This window comes from Panthera pardus, unplaced genomic scaffold, assembly GCF_024362965.1.
Source record: "Panthera pardus isolate Hobbes unplaced genomic scaffold, ASM2436296v1 HiC_scaffold_8, whole genome shotgun sequence".
Classification (NCBI taxonomy): domain Eukaryota; kingdom Metazoa; phylum Chordata; class Mammalia; order Carnivora; family Felidae; genus Panthera; species Panthera pardus.
This window is the reverse complement of record NW_026527013.1, coordinates 55,616,734-55,634,478: the sequence shown is the minus strand read 5'-3', so window position 1 is coordinate 55,634,478 and position 17,745 is coordinate 55,616,734. Positions and strand designations below refer to the sequence as shown.

Below are 17,745 nucleotides of genomic sequence, written 5' to 3'. Positions count from 1 at the left end.
CAGGCAGTTCAGGGAAGGGGCGACAGTGCCTGCCCAAGCTGTCACTGATTGTCCTAAGTGCAGCCAGAGAAGCCCAAACCACACATGGTGTTCTGTGATTCCTGGCGCATGTGAGTAGCGTCCCACGGAGTGAAACCATGATCCTCCAGCGCTGGGGAGCCTCGCTCAGGCCCACCCTGTCCTCTGGCCAGCCCAGCTTCTGCCCTCCCAAGGCACGACTCCATCTATACCAACACTGTTTTCCTGCACTTCTGAACCCCTGTGTCCCGCCCCTCCAGGGCTCAGACCTCCATGGGGTGTGTCAGTGAGAGCCAACCAGGGGCTGAGACTGGCTTCGGAGTAACAGTTCCAAGCCCCCATGCTGTGTGGCATTGGGCACATTCCCTCCCCTCGCTGAGACTCCGTTTTCTCATCTGGTAAATGGGTGTGATTTTACCCACATTGCCTTGTATGAAGTACCAGGCACAGTGCCTGATACAGAGCAGCATGTGGTGCTTGGAAAACAGAGTTCCCTTGGGGATATGTGTATTTTCCTTGGGGTAGTCTCAAGATGACAGTTGAGAGGGCAGGCGTGATCCAGGAGTGGAGAGTTAGGATGCGCAGGGTGGGCTGGTGGTATGCTCAGACCAGAGCCCTGTACACGGTGCCACCACCCCGGGGCCATCATCTGAGGTCCATCGCTGAAAGGCAGGCACTTTGCGGCCTTCTGTGTGGTCTGGGTATCTGGCTGCCTCATGGGAAATCTTAGGTCCAGACACCTGCTGCCAGTTCAGGAGAGGGCTTCACCACCCACCCCATGGGCAGCAGCCTCAAAGTCGCTGCCCAGGGTGAGTCCCTGTGGACTCAGAACCAGATAGGAGGAACGTCTTAGAAGGTCAGGCAGAGGAGAGGAGGCAGTCTGCCAGCAAGGTCAAGAACAGAGTGAAGGATTTGGCAGGAAGGGGACCAGGATTAGCAGAGAAGACAGAGTGGAAACATTTGGGAGACTGAAAACAAAATACTTGTGTAGTTGTTGGTGGGCTTGAGCTGTATAAACAGCAAGAGGAGTCCATTAATCATCCCTCGTTAATGAGTTTGGCCTTCGGAGGCCCCAAGCAAATGGCTTTTATAACTTCTTCCAAAGCTCTAAGTGAAAGCAAAAAACAAAAACAGAGTGGTTAATAAATGACAAAGCATGACGTCTCCATGGGCCCAAAATGGGCCTCTTGGGCCAAGGAAGCTGCTTCCGGAGGGAGTGGAGGTGGTTTATATTAAGTTTTCTCCCTGGGAGGCAGGTGGGGCCTGGCTGGCGAGGCACACGTCTGAGCCAGGCCTCATGGCGGCCAACGGGCTCAGGGAATCTTGGTGAGCTCTCCAAGCCAGCCTCAGAGGGAGCTGGCACCCTTTCCACTCAGAACCTGGAACTCAGGGCTCAGAGCCCTTCAAATGACCTGCCTAATTGATATCCCACGAAGGGCATGAGTAGGATTTGAACCCAGGGAGCTAGGACATAATGTCTCAGGGGTGTGATGGCCTAGGTTGGAATCCCTCCTTTGCATCTATTTGCCAAATGTGAGCTTGCAGATGGTGGGGGGGGGAAGGTTTTGCAGATGCTGGTGACCGTCTCACGCCCCACCAGCACCGTGATATAGTCAGAGCGCTGTCCTGCGAGGTGTTTCTGTGGGCAAGTCTTCATGTCGGGCTTTTTATGTACGTGTGTGGCAAAATACACAACATGAAATGGACCATCTGAACCATTTTTAAGCATGCAGTTCAGCGGTATGAAGTACATTCATGTTGTTGTGCGACCATCGCCGCCACCCGCCCCCGGAACCTTTGTGTCTTCCTAAAACGAAGCTCTGTCCCCATTAAATACAACTCCCCATTCCGGGGCCCTTTCCCTGTCCTGTTTTTATATATATATGTAAACTCTTTAATCTGTAGCGTCTCTACAGCTGGGTACAACTGTTGCCCTGTGGAGCCAAGAAAACTGAGGCTGAGCAAGAACAAGGGATCGGCCGAGGCCACGCACAGCTGGTTTCAGGAATGGGCTTGGTTCTGGGGCTACCCATTCCCTGACCTGCTAGTTCATCCCTCCTGGCCTTATCTTGGAGTTCCCCCCAAATAGCTTCCTCTCATGGAAGTGCAGAGATCCATAGCCAACCTCAGGCAGAGGCCTCTCACTGATGGAGTGTGCCCATCAAGGAAATGCCCCCCGCCTGCCCCCCCCACCCCAGGATGTCTGGCATCTGCAGGGAGCGCTCTTTGACTTAGGGACCACTGCGTATTTCTTGGTGAGATTGGGTGGGGGTGGCATGCACGTGGAGGCAGATGCTTGCACGAGATAACAAGCAGCACCGGTGGAGGAGAGAGCTGGCCCCCATCTCCCTGGAGCTCACTCATCCCCTGACGTGGGTTTGCAGCAATCACCCAATTACCAGCTTACTCTTGTGATTTCACATCTTTGTCCCCCTCCCTGCCGAGCAGGCAAGACCCTCCCATTTTACAGGGGAGACAGACGGACATTTGGAGAAATCAGGGTCACATAGCTGTTAAGTGAGGGAGGTCTGAAGAGGCCGGTGGAGCAGGGCTGAGGGCTGGGGCTGGCGTTCTCCAGAAATGGAAGGGAGCTTGGAAATGAGGGGCGTGTGCTGGTGTTGACCCTGCCCCACAGTGACACTGGACCTTCCTGCCTTTAATTTCCCCATCTCAAAAAGGAAAGAACCTTTGTCTTTAACTCCTTTTGAAGCTTAATGTTTGGGCCGCAGGTTTGCTGTAATTCAGTGGTAATTTAGGTTGAAAACTCTGTGGCTGACACATCAGTCCGAGGTCAAAACATCAGCCCCTCCTCTTTGGGCCCCTTTCAAGAGCCTCTCACTCCTCTTTTCCCTGAATTCCTGGCAACAAAGGATCATTTCTCCAGCCCCTCTCAGCCATGAAAGGGATTCGCTCCCGGTTTGTATCCCTTGATCCTCCTATCATGCATCCCAAAGGAATAAGTGGTGGGATCTCTCTTGTAGGAATGCTGGGGAAACATCCTTCCCAAATGCCTCTCTCGGATGAAAGAACAGAAGGGTCAAGGCTTTAGCTTTTCGACTTTTAAAGGAATCAGACAGACCGGCCTTGGAGGGTATGTTGGCTGGCAAAGCATTTTGGCAGTAGTCACCCAAATGTAAACTGCTTCTATGTGCCCTTCGGTCCTGAAGCTTCATTTCTAGATTGTGCTCCGGATGCTTCTGCCCCAAAGATAGAGGTAGAGGAGGAGTCTTTGCCCGGACCAGTAGCCGCAGAAGGGTGGAACCCGTCCATTGGGGACTGGTTACATCCATGACAATAAGTGTCCATAGGACAGAGTTTCCTGCTGCATTTTAACAGAGGCAGCTCTCCATGTAATGATCTGGCTCCGTCTCCAAGTTATATGTTAGAAAGATTTAGAAAGATTGAGAATCATCCTAGCACATTACCCAAGGAAGGGCCTCTTCAATGGGTTTCCTTACCTTTGGGAGCCCAGGGACGGGTTCCTGGGGTCACAGTTAGCATGTGGCTCACACACGTGGGCGCTTAGGTGTGCAGGATTTCCTCGTGGATCCACGTTCCCCACAGAGCTAAAGCCATTGTGTGAATCTGATGGGGAAATGGGAGTCCAGACTTGCCCTGAGTTACCCATTCATTCTTCATGTGTCCACTGAGCAACCACATGTCCCTAGCCCACCTGGGCACTCCAGGCCCAGAGACGAGGGGGCACTGCCCTTGGTGTCAGAAAGGACCAAGACCAAGATGGGGGGAGGTGTTTGTGCCAATACATATGTGCCAGCAAGTGTGAGAAGGTGAGGGTCAGCATGAGCTTCAGAGAAGTGGTCATTCTTGAGTGAAGTCTTAAATGACAAGGGAAAGGCATTCTGAACCAAAGACACAGACATGTGGGATATTTGGAGGACTGTGAGTGGCCCACCGTGGCAAGACCGGCTGGCGGGGCTCCCCAGGTAGAGTTCAGGAGACCACGTTCACACATTTGGTCTTGACCCCGCAGGCTACTCCGTGAGTGCCAGGAGTCTCCTCCCTGAGCGGAGGGGAGGTGCTGGGCATCTGGGACTCAACCACTCTCTTCTCCTCCGCAGTTTGTTGAAGTCGAAGGACAGATCACGTCCTTGGTCGATCTTTACCCATCCTTCCTAAGGAAGGGTTTCCGTCGGGAAATCTTCATCGCCTTCATATGTAGCATCAGCTACTTGCTGGGGCTGGCGATGGTGACGGAGGTAGGTGGCTTTCTCACCTGGCCCGAGGGACCTCCTCTTGCAGGGCTCTTGGTGACCTACACATGCTTCAAAGACCAGTCCAAGGCTGTACTGCCCCTCCTCCCACTGGTGGAGGCAGTGGCTAGGCTGCAGCACCGAGATGGGTTGTCTCCCGGCCCCACCCAGTTCAGGGATCCCACCCTGCCCAAGGGACCTGGCCTACATTTCGGGCAGCAGGAGACAGCTCAGGACCCAGCAGTTGACCCAGACTTCCCAACCCTTTCTCCTGTTACCATGGCAACACCTTGGCCACCCCCTGCCCTCCGTCTCTCCCTCGTCCCAGGATGCCTGGGAGAGAGGTGCTTCAGCCGAAATCCATTTTAATGGCAGCTCTTTTCACCCACGACTGTGCCACAGCCCTTCTCAGGCCCGGAGGGGAGGTGGAGACATTCAAAAAGATAAATGCAGACCTCCCGGTAGATACCACCTGCGGTGCTGGGCCTGTGCAGTCGGCAGGGAGTGTGCACTGTTCAGAGGGTGGGCGGGGTCCTGAGGAGGCTCCATCCAGAAGGGAAAAAAGATGCAGGAACAGTACAGTGTCTAAGGCAGAGGTGGGCCAGCTGTCTAAGAAGAGGCAGCAGAAAAGAAAGATTCTTGCGCTAAGATAAACACGGAAGCCTGGCATAGGCCTGGGGCCTGCTGTCCTATGCTCCCCTCCCCACCTACCACCCCTCATTCTCCATCAAATCACTGCATTTGCTCCCAAACTCCGTTCAGGTTTCACATCACCACTTTTTCCTACTGGAAATGCAAATGACTGTTTCTCTAGAAATGTCTTTAAGAAACACACACACACGCACACACACACACACGCACACACACGCATGCACCAAAGGCAGATCACAGCTCCACACTGAGCAGTTGGCTTTCACTGAAGTATCCTCTGTTGGCCCCGGTTAGTTTTCAGCACCTGCTTCCGGAAACCCATCATTTTTGCTGAGGAAAACATCTTTTGCTTTCATTTTCCTGTGTGTATTTGTGTGTGTTTTAAGATTTTATTTAGTTAAGTAATCTCTGCACCTAGTGTGGAGCTCGATCTCAAAACCCCAAGATCAAGAGTCGCACGCTCCACTGACTGAGCCAGCTGGGCGCCCCTGTGTGTCTGTGTTTTTTAATTAAATTTGTCAAACATGAAGTTGAGCATCTTTCTACACATGTATCTAGTCATCATAGTCTGTGCCCATTTTCCTCTTGGGTTTTCTATTTCTTATTGATCTGTCAAAGCTCTTTATATATTAAGGGAATTGGATACCAAATAACAAGTCAACCTTCTCTGGTTTTTTTCTTCATAGGGTGGCATGTATGTGTTTCAACTCTTTGACTACTATGCAGCTAGCGGTGTATGCCTTTTGTGGGTTGCATTCTTTGAATGTTTTGTTATTGCCTGGATATATGGTGAGTACAGACTTTGGCATATACTCTCTCAAGTCTCTTCTTTGGGTCTCTGTATTTAGAAGCTTCCAAAACAGAATTCTAAGGGGAATTCACTCTGAGTTGAACACAAAGGCTTTCCCTACTTGGCATTTCCCCTCAAGGCTTCCCCTTTTGTACAGAAATAATATCGTTGTGGCCACATGAGATATTCTCCCCATGCTAAAGGTGCAGGGTGTGACTGTATGTTTTGAGAAACACAGAATTTGTCTGTGCAGGGGGTAAATCTATGATTTACTGCTCTGGGACCCGGACATGGTCTATTTTAATCCTCTTGAGACCTTGGATTGGCCACACCAGGATTTGGGGGCTGCCTAAGTTTGCCTCAAAAATATACGATGCCCAGTTACATTTGAGTTTCACATAATTTCAGATGAACATCTGCCACTCTTGGATCTATGTGGTGTTGAGCAGCAGGGACCTTGAGCAGACCCCCGAGTCCCCCTCGTGGCCCTTGAGCCCCTGCTGTGCAATTCCCAGGGCAGATGCTGGCATTGGACACAGTGTCACTCTCTGTCTCCCTCTGTCTCTCCTAGGCAGCGATAACCTTTATGACGGTATTGAGGACATGATTGGCTACCGGCCTGGACCCTGGATGAAGTACAGCTGGGCCGTGGTCACTCCAGTTCTCTGTGTTGTGAGTTCTGCCCTGCCTGGCTTGTGGGTGCTAGCCTTTTGTCCATGGGGCTTGACCTTATCACCTCCTGAACCATTTTTTGCTCAGCACCTGCCAAGCACTGGCCTGTAACAAGCCCAGTGACACCTCTGCCTGGGAGAGGTGAGGCAGCAGGCTGCTCCCAAAAGTTCCTTGAGATGAGTTTTGAAGAATAAGTAAGAGCTTGTCGGGAAGAGAAAATAGAAAGGGCATTCCTGGCAGAGGAACCAGCCTGGGCCGTGCAAAGGCAAGGCGTTGCGGAAGAGGAAGGTGTGTCGGGGCATGTCAAGAAATTCAGGGGGTCCACAACAAAGCACATAACCTTTCCCCAAGCCCTTCTGGAGCTCGTGAGCTCAGTTTGGGTCACTGATCCAATTGAGGGGCCTTTAGGGTGTCAAATGGAGAGAGGTCATAGACGCTGGAAGTGTGGTGTTTCCATGGCAGGGTGGGAGTTGTGTCCAGAAAGGGGAAATCCCAGCAAAGAGATGCTCTGGACTCTCCCAAGAACAAGGAAGCTTCGTACCCACCGAGGACCCAAGGGCAGTGATGTGCCACATTCCTCTCCCCCCGCCCCCCCACCCCCGCGCCAGGTTTCCCTTGCCCGCCATCTTGGAATGCAGGTTAGAGCATGCCCAGACACTCCATTTCAATCTTTTCCCCAGAGGTTCTGGCAGAAGGGAAGTCCTCTTCTTCCCTGTCATTATTTGAAACCACTTGTGAGCTTTGGAGCTAATTGCAGGGGAAGACATCTGCTAGGCCATTCTTGGCTCGTGCCATGAGGCGCACAAATGGCAGAAATGTTCCTTGCGTTTAGGAACCAGGTGCTGAGGGATGAACAGGCCCTCCCCTCAGTGACCCTGCTCTCAGGGCCAGAATAAATCAACACGGCCGTGAACTCGCAGTGTGCACCTCCCTTCTCTTGGGGCCCTGGTTTCCCCCGTTTGTAATGGCAAGGAGGCTCTGCAGTGAGAGGTGAATGACAGGCGACAACCTTAGGTTTGCTGTCATTTAGTATGGCTGTGGCCTTCTCATCTGAGGTGCATGTTTTCCCCACAAAATGCAATAAGCTGTAGCAACCAGCAGCCACAACAACTGGCAAGTTTATCGTGGGAGATGAATTTAGTTGGGTTCAGAGCCTGTGTTCTTGTCCTCACTCGACAGTGGTTTGTGAGCACCTCCTGTCACCACTCTGTCCCTCCCTGAGATGAGGGAGGGGTAGATCAGAGGTAGGCTGTATCCCCAGGCAGTGGGATGAGGTCACCCTAGTGGAAAGAGGAATGTGAAGGGGCAGGTACTAAGCTTCCTCGTGCTGGGAGAGCCCAGAGTAGCGCTCTCCTGGGCCCCATCCCAACCTAAGCTACACCCCACCCTTAGGGATGGAAGCAACAACAGGGCCAGGCAAACGGTAGTTGCCCCCGGGAAAGTATCTGTAGCCTAATGCTCTCCCTTCCCCTGCCACCAATTCTGATTTATGTGGATTTGTCTTCCCGTCAAACCCCAGTTATTAGATAATGAAGATTTAAGTCCTTTTTACGTTGTGGATCCATCCAAGGCAATCCTGGGTCATATGTGAGATGCTATAGTTTTGACCAAAAACAAGCCCTGGGCCCTCCCAACCAGCCTTATGTGCTCTTCTCAGGGAAATGTGGACTTTGCACAGGCTTTGGGGCTCAGAGCTCACCGCACCCCACTGTTCATGGATACTGATGGCCACTGGCCACTGGCTTGGGCTTGGGGCTGGACACACCCCCACAGGGCAAGACCCAGGTCTACACCCTGTCCTGGGGGTCAGGGATGGAGATGGGTGAGTGGGGGAAGGGAGGAAAGGCTTTCACCCAGGCAGCTAACATTTATTATGCACCTGCTGTGTACATCTGGAGCTGCACCAGGTGTTAGAGAAACAGGGGAGCAAAAGAGACGTCCTGCTTGCCCTTGCTGATTCAGTTAGGTCGGGAGAGCATGTGTGAAGAAGCAATTATAACCGTATGCTTTCTGGGAAGGAAAGGTATGGTCACCTGACAGAGTCCGGGCAGGGCCTGGACACGTAAGACGAAGACAGGACCGTTCGAGCTAAATGAGGATGGAGGGTAAGGGCTCGAGTCAAGAGAACAGCCTGTTCTAAGGCCCCAGGGCATGCAGCTTAAGGAGCTGGAAGGATCTCAGGACAGCTGGAGTGCGGACATGGAGAGGGGGTGGCAGGCTGGTGAGGGGTGAAGGGGCACAGCTCTTGGCTAACGTTGCTGGCCGGACTGAGGGACTTGGACTGGATCCTGAAGGCACTGGGGGACCATGGAAGGGTGTTGAGCAGGGAAGCGACGTGGTCAGGTTTGCCCCAGAGGAGGTCCTCAGGCAGCCGAGTGAGGAAGGGCATAAGGCCCCTTGAGTGGGCCCTGCCCTGCTCCTAGAGCCCCCTGCTCCTGATGCCAGGGCCCCCCTGACTGCCCCATCTCTCTCCACAGGGATGTTTTATCTTCTCTCTCGTCAAGTACGTACCCCTGACTTACAACAAAGTCTACGTGTACCCCACCTGGGCCATCGGGCTGGGCTGGAGCCTGGCCCTGTCCTCCATGATGTGTGTCCCCTTGGTCATGGTCATCCGCCTCTGCCAGACGGAAGGGCCGTTCCTTGTGGTGAGCACGTGGGGCCGAGGCTGGATATGGGGGTGCGGGAGGGTGAGAAGGGAGAGGGTGAAAGCCAGCCACTGGCTGTCGGCTGTTCCATTTGCTGTGTGACCTTGGGCACGTTGCTTGCCCTCTCTGGGTCCTAAACCCGTTGCCTGCCCCCTGGAGGGGTTGAGGTTGTCAGCAGGCATGTGGGGAAACAGGAACAAAAACAGTTCACATGGACGAAGGCTCTGGTGACATTCAGAGCAGAACTGTGGCAGGGCGAGGAATTTGCCAAGCAGAGAATGAGAAGTGGAAGGGTGTGACGCTTGGTATGTTCACAGGGAAGGACAAGTGATAGTGTTTGGGCAGCAATGACATGTTCTGAGGGGGGCAGGTGAGTGATGAAGCTTGAGAGGTGACAGTAGCTTTGCATGTCAGGCTAAGAGGTAGGGCTTTATCCTGGGAGCAGTGGGGACCATGGTGCTGAAGCAGTAAGACAGGAGACAAGGAGCTGGGAAGGAAGCCTGAGCTCTACCCAGAGGCCTTCTCTTACCCTGGAGCCATGTTCTGGATAAGCCCGGCCCATGCTGGTGTCCCCTTCCCCAGATCTGTGGCCCCATCTGCTGCCTGAGACAGGCCCTCAGTCCTCCAAGCTTCTGTGCCTGCCAGTCTCCCACCCCGAGGTCCCCTCCTTACCACCAGCCCCTCAGAAATTTCTCTAACAATACTGCAGATTCCAGGCTGTGGCAAAAACTGGGGCTCTTTCCAAGAAATCCTTTTCTTAGAATCTCTCTTAACCTTTGGGCTTGGGCCAGCTCCAAGACTACACTGTTTTGTTCTGGACTCTTTTTATTGTTATTCTCTTAAAAATCTGGAGCCAGGATGTCCTGGGGCCCTGGCTCCCCCTTGGGCTGGGCCGGTTTCCTTGTGGGCAGAGGAATGGCCTGGAGGTGGTGTTGGTGGGGGGAGAGGGGTGGCTGGGCAGAAGGCACCAGCCTTCCCTAGACAGAGGAAGCAGGCCAGGGTGTGCCCGGGAGGAAAACATGAAGCCACGAAGCCGGGGTCTGTCTGAGCTGGGATAGCCCTTGGGCCCTTGAGGTGTTCCTGCAGCATCGGACCCATTGTAATTTCTCAGAGGACACAGGGAAGGACCCCAGCACTCAGCCAGAATGCTGATAGGACCTGTCATTTGTGAAAATCCTGAAATAGGGGGTCTGGGGACAGATCTGTGATCGCTACCGTCCTGAGCCCTCCACATGTCCCTCCCTGCCCAACCCGCACCCCCCCCCCCCCGCCGTTACCTCTTGCAAACCCAGCCCCTCCCTGGGAATATCCAGAATGTCCCTACTGCCCAGAAACTAACGGGTTAATTGGGGCAGAGCAGACAGTCTTGGATGTTTGTTCCAATTGGTCTCTGCCCACAGCAGCCACATATTTCAACCCTGGGGGACACCTTACACTAACTTGTGTCCCTTCAAAGCCTAATTTTAAAATATTGTTCCATCCCAAGTTCAGAGGTTTGATGAGAATGGGTTTTGGCGGGGTGGGGGGGGCAGGGAGGGAAGGAGTGTGTGGAGGGGGGGAGGAGGAGGGTGTGGGTGAGGCCTCCTCCCAAACTTGCACCTCATGGTTGCCTCCAAGCCAGGTGGATAGCCAAAGCGCTGTCCTCTGAAGGCATTTGAGCCACCATCCGTCTGTTTGTCACGTGCCCCTCGACCTCCCGTCTGCGCTCCCAGCCATGAGCTTCTCCCTGAGCCACATTTGTAAACTGAGAGCTCCGTCCCGGGGTGACTCCCCTTCTGTCTGCACCTCCCATATACGTGGAGTCCCGGGTGGCTGTCTGGCATTGCCTGCCTCTCGTCCCACCTTCTGGGCTCACAGCTGTATAGAGAGGCAGCATGACGGCAGGGAGCCGAGCCTGCTCTCCTGCTGGCCCTCCGTCCCTTACCCTTTCCCTGGGGCCTCCAGGCTGGTTCCCCCAGAACCAGGCAGGGAACCTGGGCAAGGGAAGGACTCACTCGGGGCCAGGAGGGACCTGGAGAAGGCGATCGAAAGTTGCAGCAGGCAGCCATGTGCTCAGCTCTGGCCTGCTGTTACTAGTTGCCAAATCTTGCAAGGTTTTAAGAGCAGATGGAAATTAAATTTGGATTTTTCAAGTGAAATATGGTAGCTCTTGGGGCACCTGAGTGGCTCAGTCAGTTAAGCGTCCGACTTCAGCTCAGGTCATGATCTCGCGGTTTGTGAGTTCAATCCCTGCGTTGGGCTCTGTGCTGACAGCTCGGAGCCTGGAGCCTGCTTCCAATTCTGTGTCTACCTCTCTCTGCCCCTCCCCAGCTGGCACTCTGTCTCTGTTTCTCTCAAAAATAAATAAATGTTTAAAAACATTTTTTTAAAAAAGAAATGAGATATGGTAGCTTTTAATAAGCAGCTTAAAAATTGTAATATACTTAAGTTGAATGTAAATGTCTAAAGAGAGGATTTTTTATTCACAGCTGCTTCCTATTTAAGTCTTTGAGTAGACCCTTGGCAGGGGAAAGCTGGGGGTCAGGAAACCTGAGTTCCAGTCCCAAATCCGCTGTGGGTCTTCTGGGTGTCCTGGGAAGGCTCTTTCCCTCACTGATTCTATGATCAGGCAACCAGCCAGAAGGATGAAACTCGTCCTGTCCCAAAGTGATGGGACAACTCTCATGAAGTCCAATCTCAGGTCCCTCTCTGAGGACCTCAGACACGAGCAGTGTCTCTGAGCCCCCAGCAGGGAGAACTAGATACCTGCAGGAGAACGGGAGGGCCATGCAAGAAGGCAGGAAATGCAGTTTACAGGTGGCTGAGGAGTTGGGGGTTTCTCCTTGGGGAAGGTAGGAAGCCAGGGGAGGCTCATAACCGTCTTCCTACCTCGGGCTTACAAATTGCAGAAACTCAGCTGCTTTGCAAGTCAGAGAAATCTGGGGATGGGGATTACAAGGAGGCAGATTTCAGCCTCGTAGGAGAAAGAAGTCGGAGCCAGGCGGTATGAGTCCCCCTGTCCCTGAGGTGTGCAAGCAGGGGTTGGCCAAGGAAACTACTGACAGGAATTCTGCCCTCATTCAGGGCCCAGAGGGACCTTAGAAGAAGCACCTTAGTTCAGCTCCTTCATTTGCTAGTGGATGAAATGGGAGGTCCAGAGACGGGGGTAGTTTGCCAAAGGCCAAACAGCGCACTGGCCGGGCTCGGAGGGGATAGACGGCTGTGGTGAAGAGGGGAACTAGGACGCCTGACTTTCCTCTCTGCTCCCATCCTCTTCCTTCTCCAGAGACTCAAGTACCTGCTGACCCCGAGGGAACCCAACCGCTGGGCTGTGGAGCGCGAGGGAGCTATGCCCTACAGCTCCCGCCTGGCCGTGAACGGCGCTCTCATGAAACCAACCCACATCATAGTAGAGACCATGATGTGAGCTCTCGGGCGCTCGGGCGGACGGGCTGCTTCCCTGCTGTTTACTAACATTAGATTCTCATAGGACCAGGTTTACAGAGCTTTCTATTTGCACTAGGATTGTTTTTTTTAATTGTCACAGAAAATGTTACTCTGTGTGCGTGCGTGTGTGTGTGTGTGTGTGTGTGTGTGGTATCGTGTGTATGTGTTTTTTGTTTTGATTTGGGGATATTTTATACAAAAAAGAAAACCCACCGGCGGATGTCCGGGGCGAGGCAGAGTTTTCATATTGAATTAGATGTATTTTATGGGAACTTGGTAAATTTTTCTTTGTATTTTTTTTTTTTTACATATAACTATATATACATTTAGAGATTGTCATACACTTTTACCACTTGAATCGATCTTGCCAGCAACAGATCTCGTTTTCAAAAGCAATTCTTCGGTGCTTGTATAGCTGGCAGAAAGTTCTGCCCCCAAAAACACAGGGTGGAATTTTCCTGGACGGGAGACCCATTTTAAAGGTGTAGTACCTTCTCAGCCTGGTTCAGATAGAAGCATACAGCAGAGGGGAGGCCCCACCAGCCGGCCTGACCCAGAGGGGCTAGAGAAAGGAGGGCCACAAGGAGAGGTTTCATTGCACTTGTCTTAGCCAAGAAGAGAGATGCCAAATAGTGAATCAGCGCCTCCAGTCAAGGGACTGACTTACAGCTGACAGGTGAGGCCTTACAGCCAAAGTCTGATTCTCTAGAAACCGTTGCACCAAGAGCAAAATCCCGCCTGTTATTTTGAGATGGAGGGTGGATAGTCAGAAGGACTGTCAGATCGATTGTTAGGACCGTTCATCGGAGCGGGGGCAGTAAGAGCTCCCAAGAGGGTGCTGGGGAGGATGGAACCCTGACATTCAGGAGGCCTCGGGAGACTGCAGTCCCACGGCTTCCCAGCTAGAGTTCGGGGCCGGCGTTGCGGGAGCCGCCAGCGGTCTCAGGGCTCCGACCCTCACACGGATGGGTCTGTTGCGTTTTAATGGGGTTCTATCAGGTTCTGGCCGGCCCCCCGCTGACCTCTCTCGCAGCTGCGTGTAGGAGAGAAGCATGATGTATTTGGTGAGGGACGAGAGGTGAGCCAGTGGACCAAAGGGTGTGGGCCCAGGCATTGAGAGGCCTGGTGTCAGGGAGGGGTGCTTTTCTTTCCTCAGCAATCCACGCTCAGCTCTGTCCTCGTCTCCCAGGGGCTGGGAAACTCCCGACACGCTCCCGGCTCAGGGCTGCCCCCGTGGGAGTGCCAGGAGTGCTTTTGGAGCCTCCCTGGATCTTTGACTTGGGCGAAGTGCTCCCAAACCCTCCTCCCCGTTCAGGCACAAGAGCAGCCTTTGGTGGTGACTCGGGAGATGGTGAAACTCTTCACAACTCCTGCGGTAGCTGGTGTTAGATACACAGTATGTGGGGACCGAGGAGAGGAGGTGAGAGGGCATTTTCTAGAAGGGTGGGATTGTTCAGGGGGCTGGCACCCCAGAACTGGCTTACCCAAGAGCCTGTCTTCTCTGAACCAGGAGAGAAGGTACTCCACCTTTAAAATCCCGAGACGGACACGTCTCCGCCCCAGCCCCCATTTGGACCTAAACTGTGCCATTTAAACTGTCACTTCCAAGTTCAGAGTCTAAATACGACACGTTGTCACGCACAAATTACAGTGACGGCCTCATGGGGCGTGGAGAGTGGTCCAGCTCGGGTTTTCAGAGCAGGGGCTCTCTGAATCCTGGAACCCTCTCCCCAGATTCGGGAGGGGAGGAGCCTCTGGGGTCTGAGGGGCAGAGGCAGTTCTGAACCTCTTCTCTTTGGCAAGCATCCACATTTCACTGTTTCCAAAGCATATACTCTGCCAAACAATACCCAGTCCTATTCCAAACTGTTAACAATTCTGTGTTCCTGTTTCTCTATGTATTTATGGTTGCCGCTGTGTCTGATTTGATTTTGTTGGGTTTTTTTTCCTAATTTTACCGAGTAGCAATGTGACCTGTTTTCCTTTGTCTCATGGAACTTAGTGAACTAACCACTGTCAACGATTGGGGACAGGTGACACGTGGGGTCGAGGGGGGCCTGGCGTGCAGTGGCTGCCTGGGCATTTTGTGGCCATTTCAGGCTACAATGTCTCCCCTCTGGTGAAAGGCTACAGTATTTTGGGTTGGTAGGCAAATTGCAACATTCTGGAAATGGCCTGGGAAAGGCCTCTCCTCTTACAAAATTCGCAGACCAAATTCTAGACCAAAGACACATGCAGACCAAGTCCCCAGGCCCCGCCTGGAAGGAAGGTCAGCCACTTTTCCCAAGCCCGCTCCTCGACAATCGTCCAGTGCACCTGTCTCCAATTGGACCCTCTTGTCTACTCCCCTCGCCCTTGTGTTTCCGCAGAACTTGGCTCTGTGAGTACAAGGTGTGATGGTGCGTGACTTTTCTATGTCTCCTCATAAACCTGTCATTGGAGCTCATGACTCTGGTCCTCCTGTCTCTGGAGAACAGGCAGCCCGCCCACTCTCTGCCTTGGGATGGGTTAGAATTTCCAGTGCCCGCAGATAGCCCAGCAGGCCAGCTCTGGAAGGGAAGCGAGGGAGGTGGTTAAAGAACTTGTTTTAGGATGCAGAAATGGGTAAGGGCCTCAGGATAAATCTCACCCAGGGAGATGCTTCGCCGGGCCTGGCATGGGCCGTGTCAGTCCCTGCGGTGGGCAGTCTTGCGTGGTCAGTGCCTCCCCGGTCAGCGCCCTTATAAAATGGGGGAAATGAGACCTGCTGTGAGGAAGAAGCTGGGCACGGCAAGCAGGGACTGGAGCCGGGCTGTCTGGAGTCCGTCTGGCTGCAGGTTCCCCAAGGGGTGTGTGATGAGTGGCGCATGTAGCTCCCCAGTGTTCTCCCTGAAGACCAAAGACGAGCCTTTATGAAAAAGGAAGCGCTCTGTCCCCCCAGCGTTCAGGGACGAGGAGAGCAGCACCCCCCGTCCTCTCACCATCCTCGGGCCAACTGGACCTCAAGCTGTGGCTCCGTGGGACCGACGACTGCCCTTCCTCTGGTAGGAGAGGTGGCACCCGTTCACCCTGGCCCTGCACCCAACAGCCCTCTGTGAGCTAGGAGCTGACCTCCCTATGGCACGTGAGGAAACTGAGGCCCAGTGAAGCCGGTTGGTGTGCAAGAGGCAGAATCCCTTAGGCAGAATTTAGCCTGAGGCCGCGAGGGACATTCCCAGGCAGAGAAGTGAGTGGCCTTGGATGATTTCTGGGTGACACGGCCCCCTCTCTGTACCTGTGCTCCCTCATTCTTACCCCAGATCCCAGCGCACCCCTAGAGAAGGTGGCAAAGTCCAAGGGGAGTGAGCCACCCTCAGCCTAGCACAGGGTGATCTTGTGTCACCCGGTGCCACTGCACAGTGGTCCGGGGCCCAGCCAGCATCTCCCCAGCACTGCCCCTCTGGACGGGGAAATGCTCTGGGCAGCCAGGGCTAAAGGCAGACACTGCCTCCCTTCCCCTCCAGCCTCAGACACTGGCCAGGAAGGGACCCAAGAGAAACCCTGAGGTGGCTAGAGGTCCCATCCAGCCCTGAGCCCCAATGTCAGGCAGCCCCAGGCTGGGCTGTCCACGTGAATGCTATAAATAGCCTGGTGCAAAAATCCAACAGGCACAAACCAAACAACATCCCAGATATCAAAACGCAGAGAGGGGTGTGGGCAACCTGGAAGCCAGAGAACAGCATTTCCCTCGCCCCCAACGCCCTGTTAATGCCTGGCCCTCAGACTGCTGTTTTAATCGGAAGCTATGTTTCATTGTTCTCTTGGTGGGTGTCACTACAGACGTGTTCTGACAGTTCCCTGAGGAATCTTGTTATATATTTGGCTTCCAATTGAGATGTTGGCTCCATTTCTTTCTCCCCCCCCCCCACCCTTTTTTACCCACTTAATTTTCGAATCCCTAGCAACTGTGACTCTGTATTTAGCACAAGAGAAAGCTGAGAACGTGGGTCTTGCCTCCTTCCAGAAATATGTCTGGCTCATCAGGACTTTTTTTTAAAACTTCAAAATATTTTTAAGATATTTTAAACTTTTGTAAAAAAAAAAAAATCAACCAACGAGAGACTCTTCTGAGGAGGAATTTGTATTTGAATAAGATCCTTGGTGTGTAATTCAGTCTTGCAGTATACAAGCTTTTGTGTATAAATGTTTTATGATATGAATCCCTGTATTTTGCAGGGCTTTTCTTTTCCTCTTTTGCTTTTTAGATAAATATGTATATCGATATTTTAAATTCATCTTTGCTTTTTTTTAGAGGAGTTTGTAATCACCTTATAACATGAAAATAAACATTTCCTTTTTAAAATCCAACACGTGTTGGTTCTGTTTTTCTTTTTTAATTTTTCTTTTGAGAGTGTGCACATGTGCAAGCAAGTTGGGAGGGGGGCAGGAGCAGAGAGAGAGAGAGAGAGAGAGAGAGAGAATCCCAAGCAGGTTCCACACTCAGTGCAGAGCCTGACTCGGGGCTCAATCCCAGGACCCGAGGATCATGACCTGAGCCGAAGTCAAGAGTCAGACACTTAACTGACTGAGCTTCCCAGGTGCCCTTGGTTCTGTTTTGATGAGGCTGTTTTTCCTCATGTTTGACAAGCACCTTAACAGTTTACAAAGGGCTTTCAGTTCTGCCCTAGGATGCTCATCAAAGGTGGGTATTGTAGGGGCCCGAGGGTGGCTCAGTCGGTTAAGCGTCTGACTTCGGCTCAGGTCATGATCTCGAGGTTTGGGAGTTCGAGCCCCGTGTCGGGCTCTGTGCTGACAGCTCAGTGTCAGATTCTGTGTCTCCCTCTCTCTCTGCTCCTCTCCTGCTTGTGTTCTCTCTACCAAAAATAAACATTAAAAAAAAAAGGTGGGGGGGGTGGTAATTGTCTATGGAGACACTGAGGCAGAGGCTCACAGAGGGGTACACTTAACTCAGGGGCACAGAGCGAGTCTTTGAAAGAATTGTCCTGGGTCTGCTCTGGGCTGGTTCCCCTGATGCTGGGGACTGAAGCCCACCTGGCATGCATCCCACCCCGCATGGCTGGGACACCTCACATCAGTCTCCTGAGCCTCGGTTTCCCCACCTGGAATAAACTGCCCCTTTCAAGGCTTCGGGCTGATTAGAGGTCATGCACAGTAGTTACTGGCACCCAAACGGGCTTTCTGACCGCCAGGCCTGAGTGGGGGAGGCTGCAGGGAGGAGCATAAGCCCTAGAGGGATGCAAATAGAAATCACACCACAGACTCTGGGGCCTCAGAAGGCAGAACACTCAGGACCTCAGAAAGTATTTGGTACAGGAAGTATTTGGTCCTCTGCGTTGGGAATCGTGTGCTC

At 52.9% G+C, this 17,745-nt stretch overlaps 1 protein-coding gene across 1 annotated transcript in view; it reads left to right on the top strand.

The window, feature by feature from the left end:
- Positions 1–16,742, top strand: part of SLC6A6 (solute carrier family 6 member 6) — an 88,522-nt gene extending 71,780 nt beyond the window's left edge. The window contains exons 11-15 of the mRNA XM_019433592.2: positions 4,098–4,235; positions 5,567–5,669; positions 6,242–6,342; positions 8,820–8,990; positions 12,256–16,742. Coding sequence (XP_019289137.1) covers positions 4,098–4,235; positions 5,567–5,669; positions 6,242–6,342; positions 8,820–8,990; positions 12,256–12,396 — 654 coding nt within the window. The 3' untranslated portion in view covers positions 12,397–16,742. The remainder of the gene's footprint in view (positions 1–4,097; positions 4,236–5,566; positions 5,670–6,241; positions 6,343–8,819; positions 8,991–12,255) is intronic.
- The last annotated feature ends 1,003 nt before the right edge of the window (positions 16,743–17,745 follow it).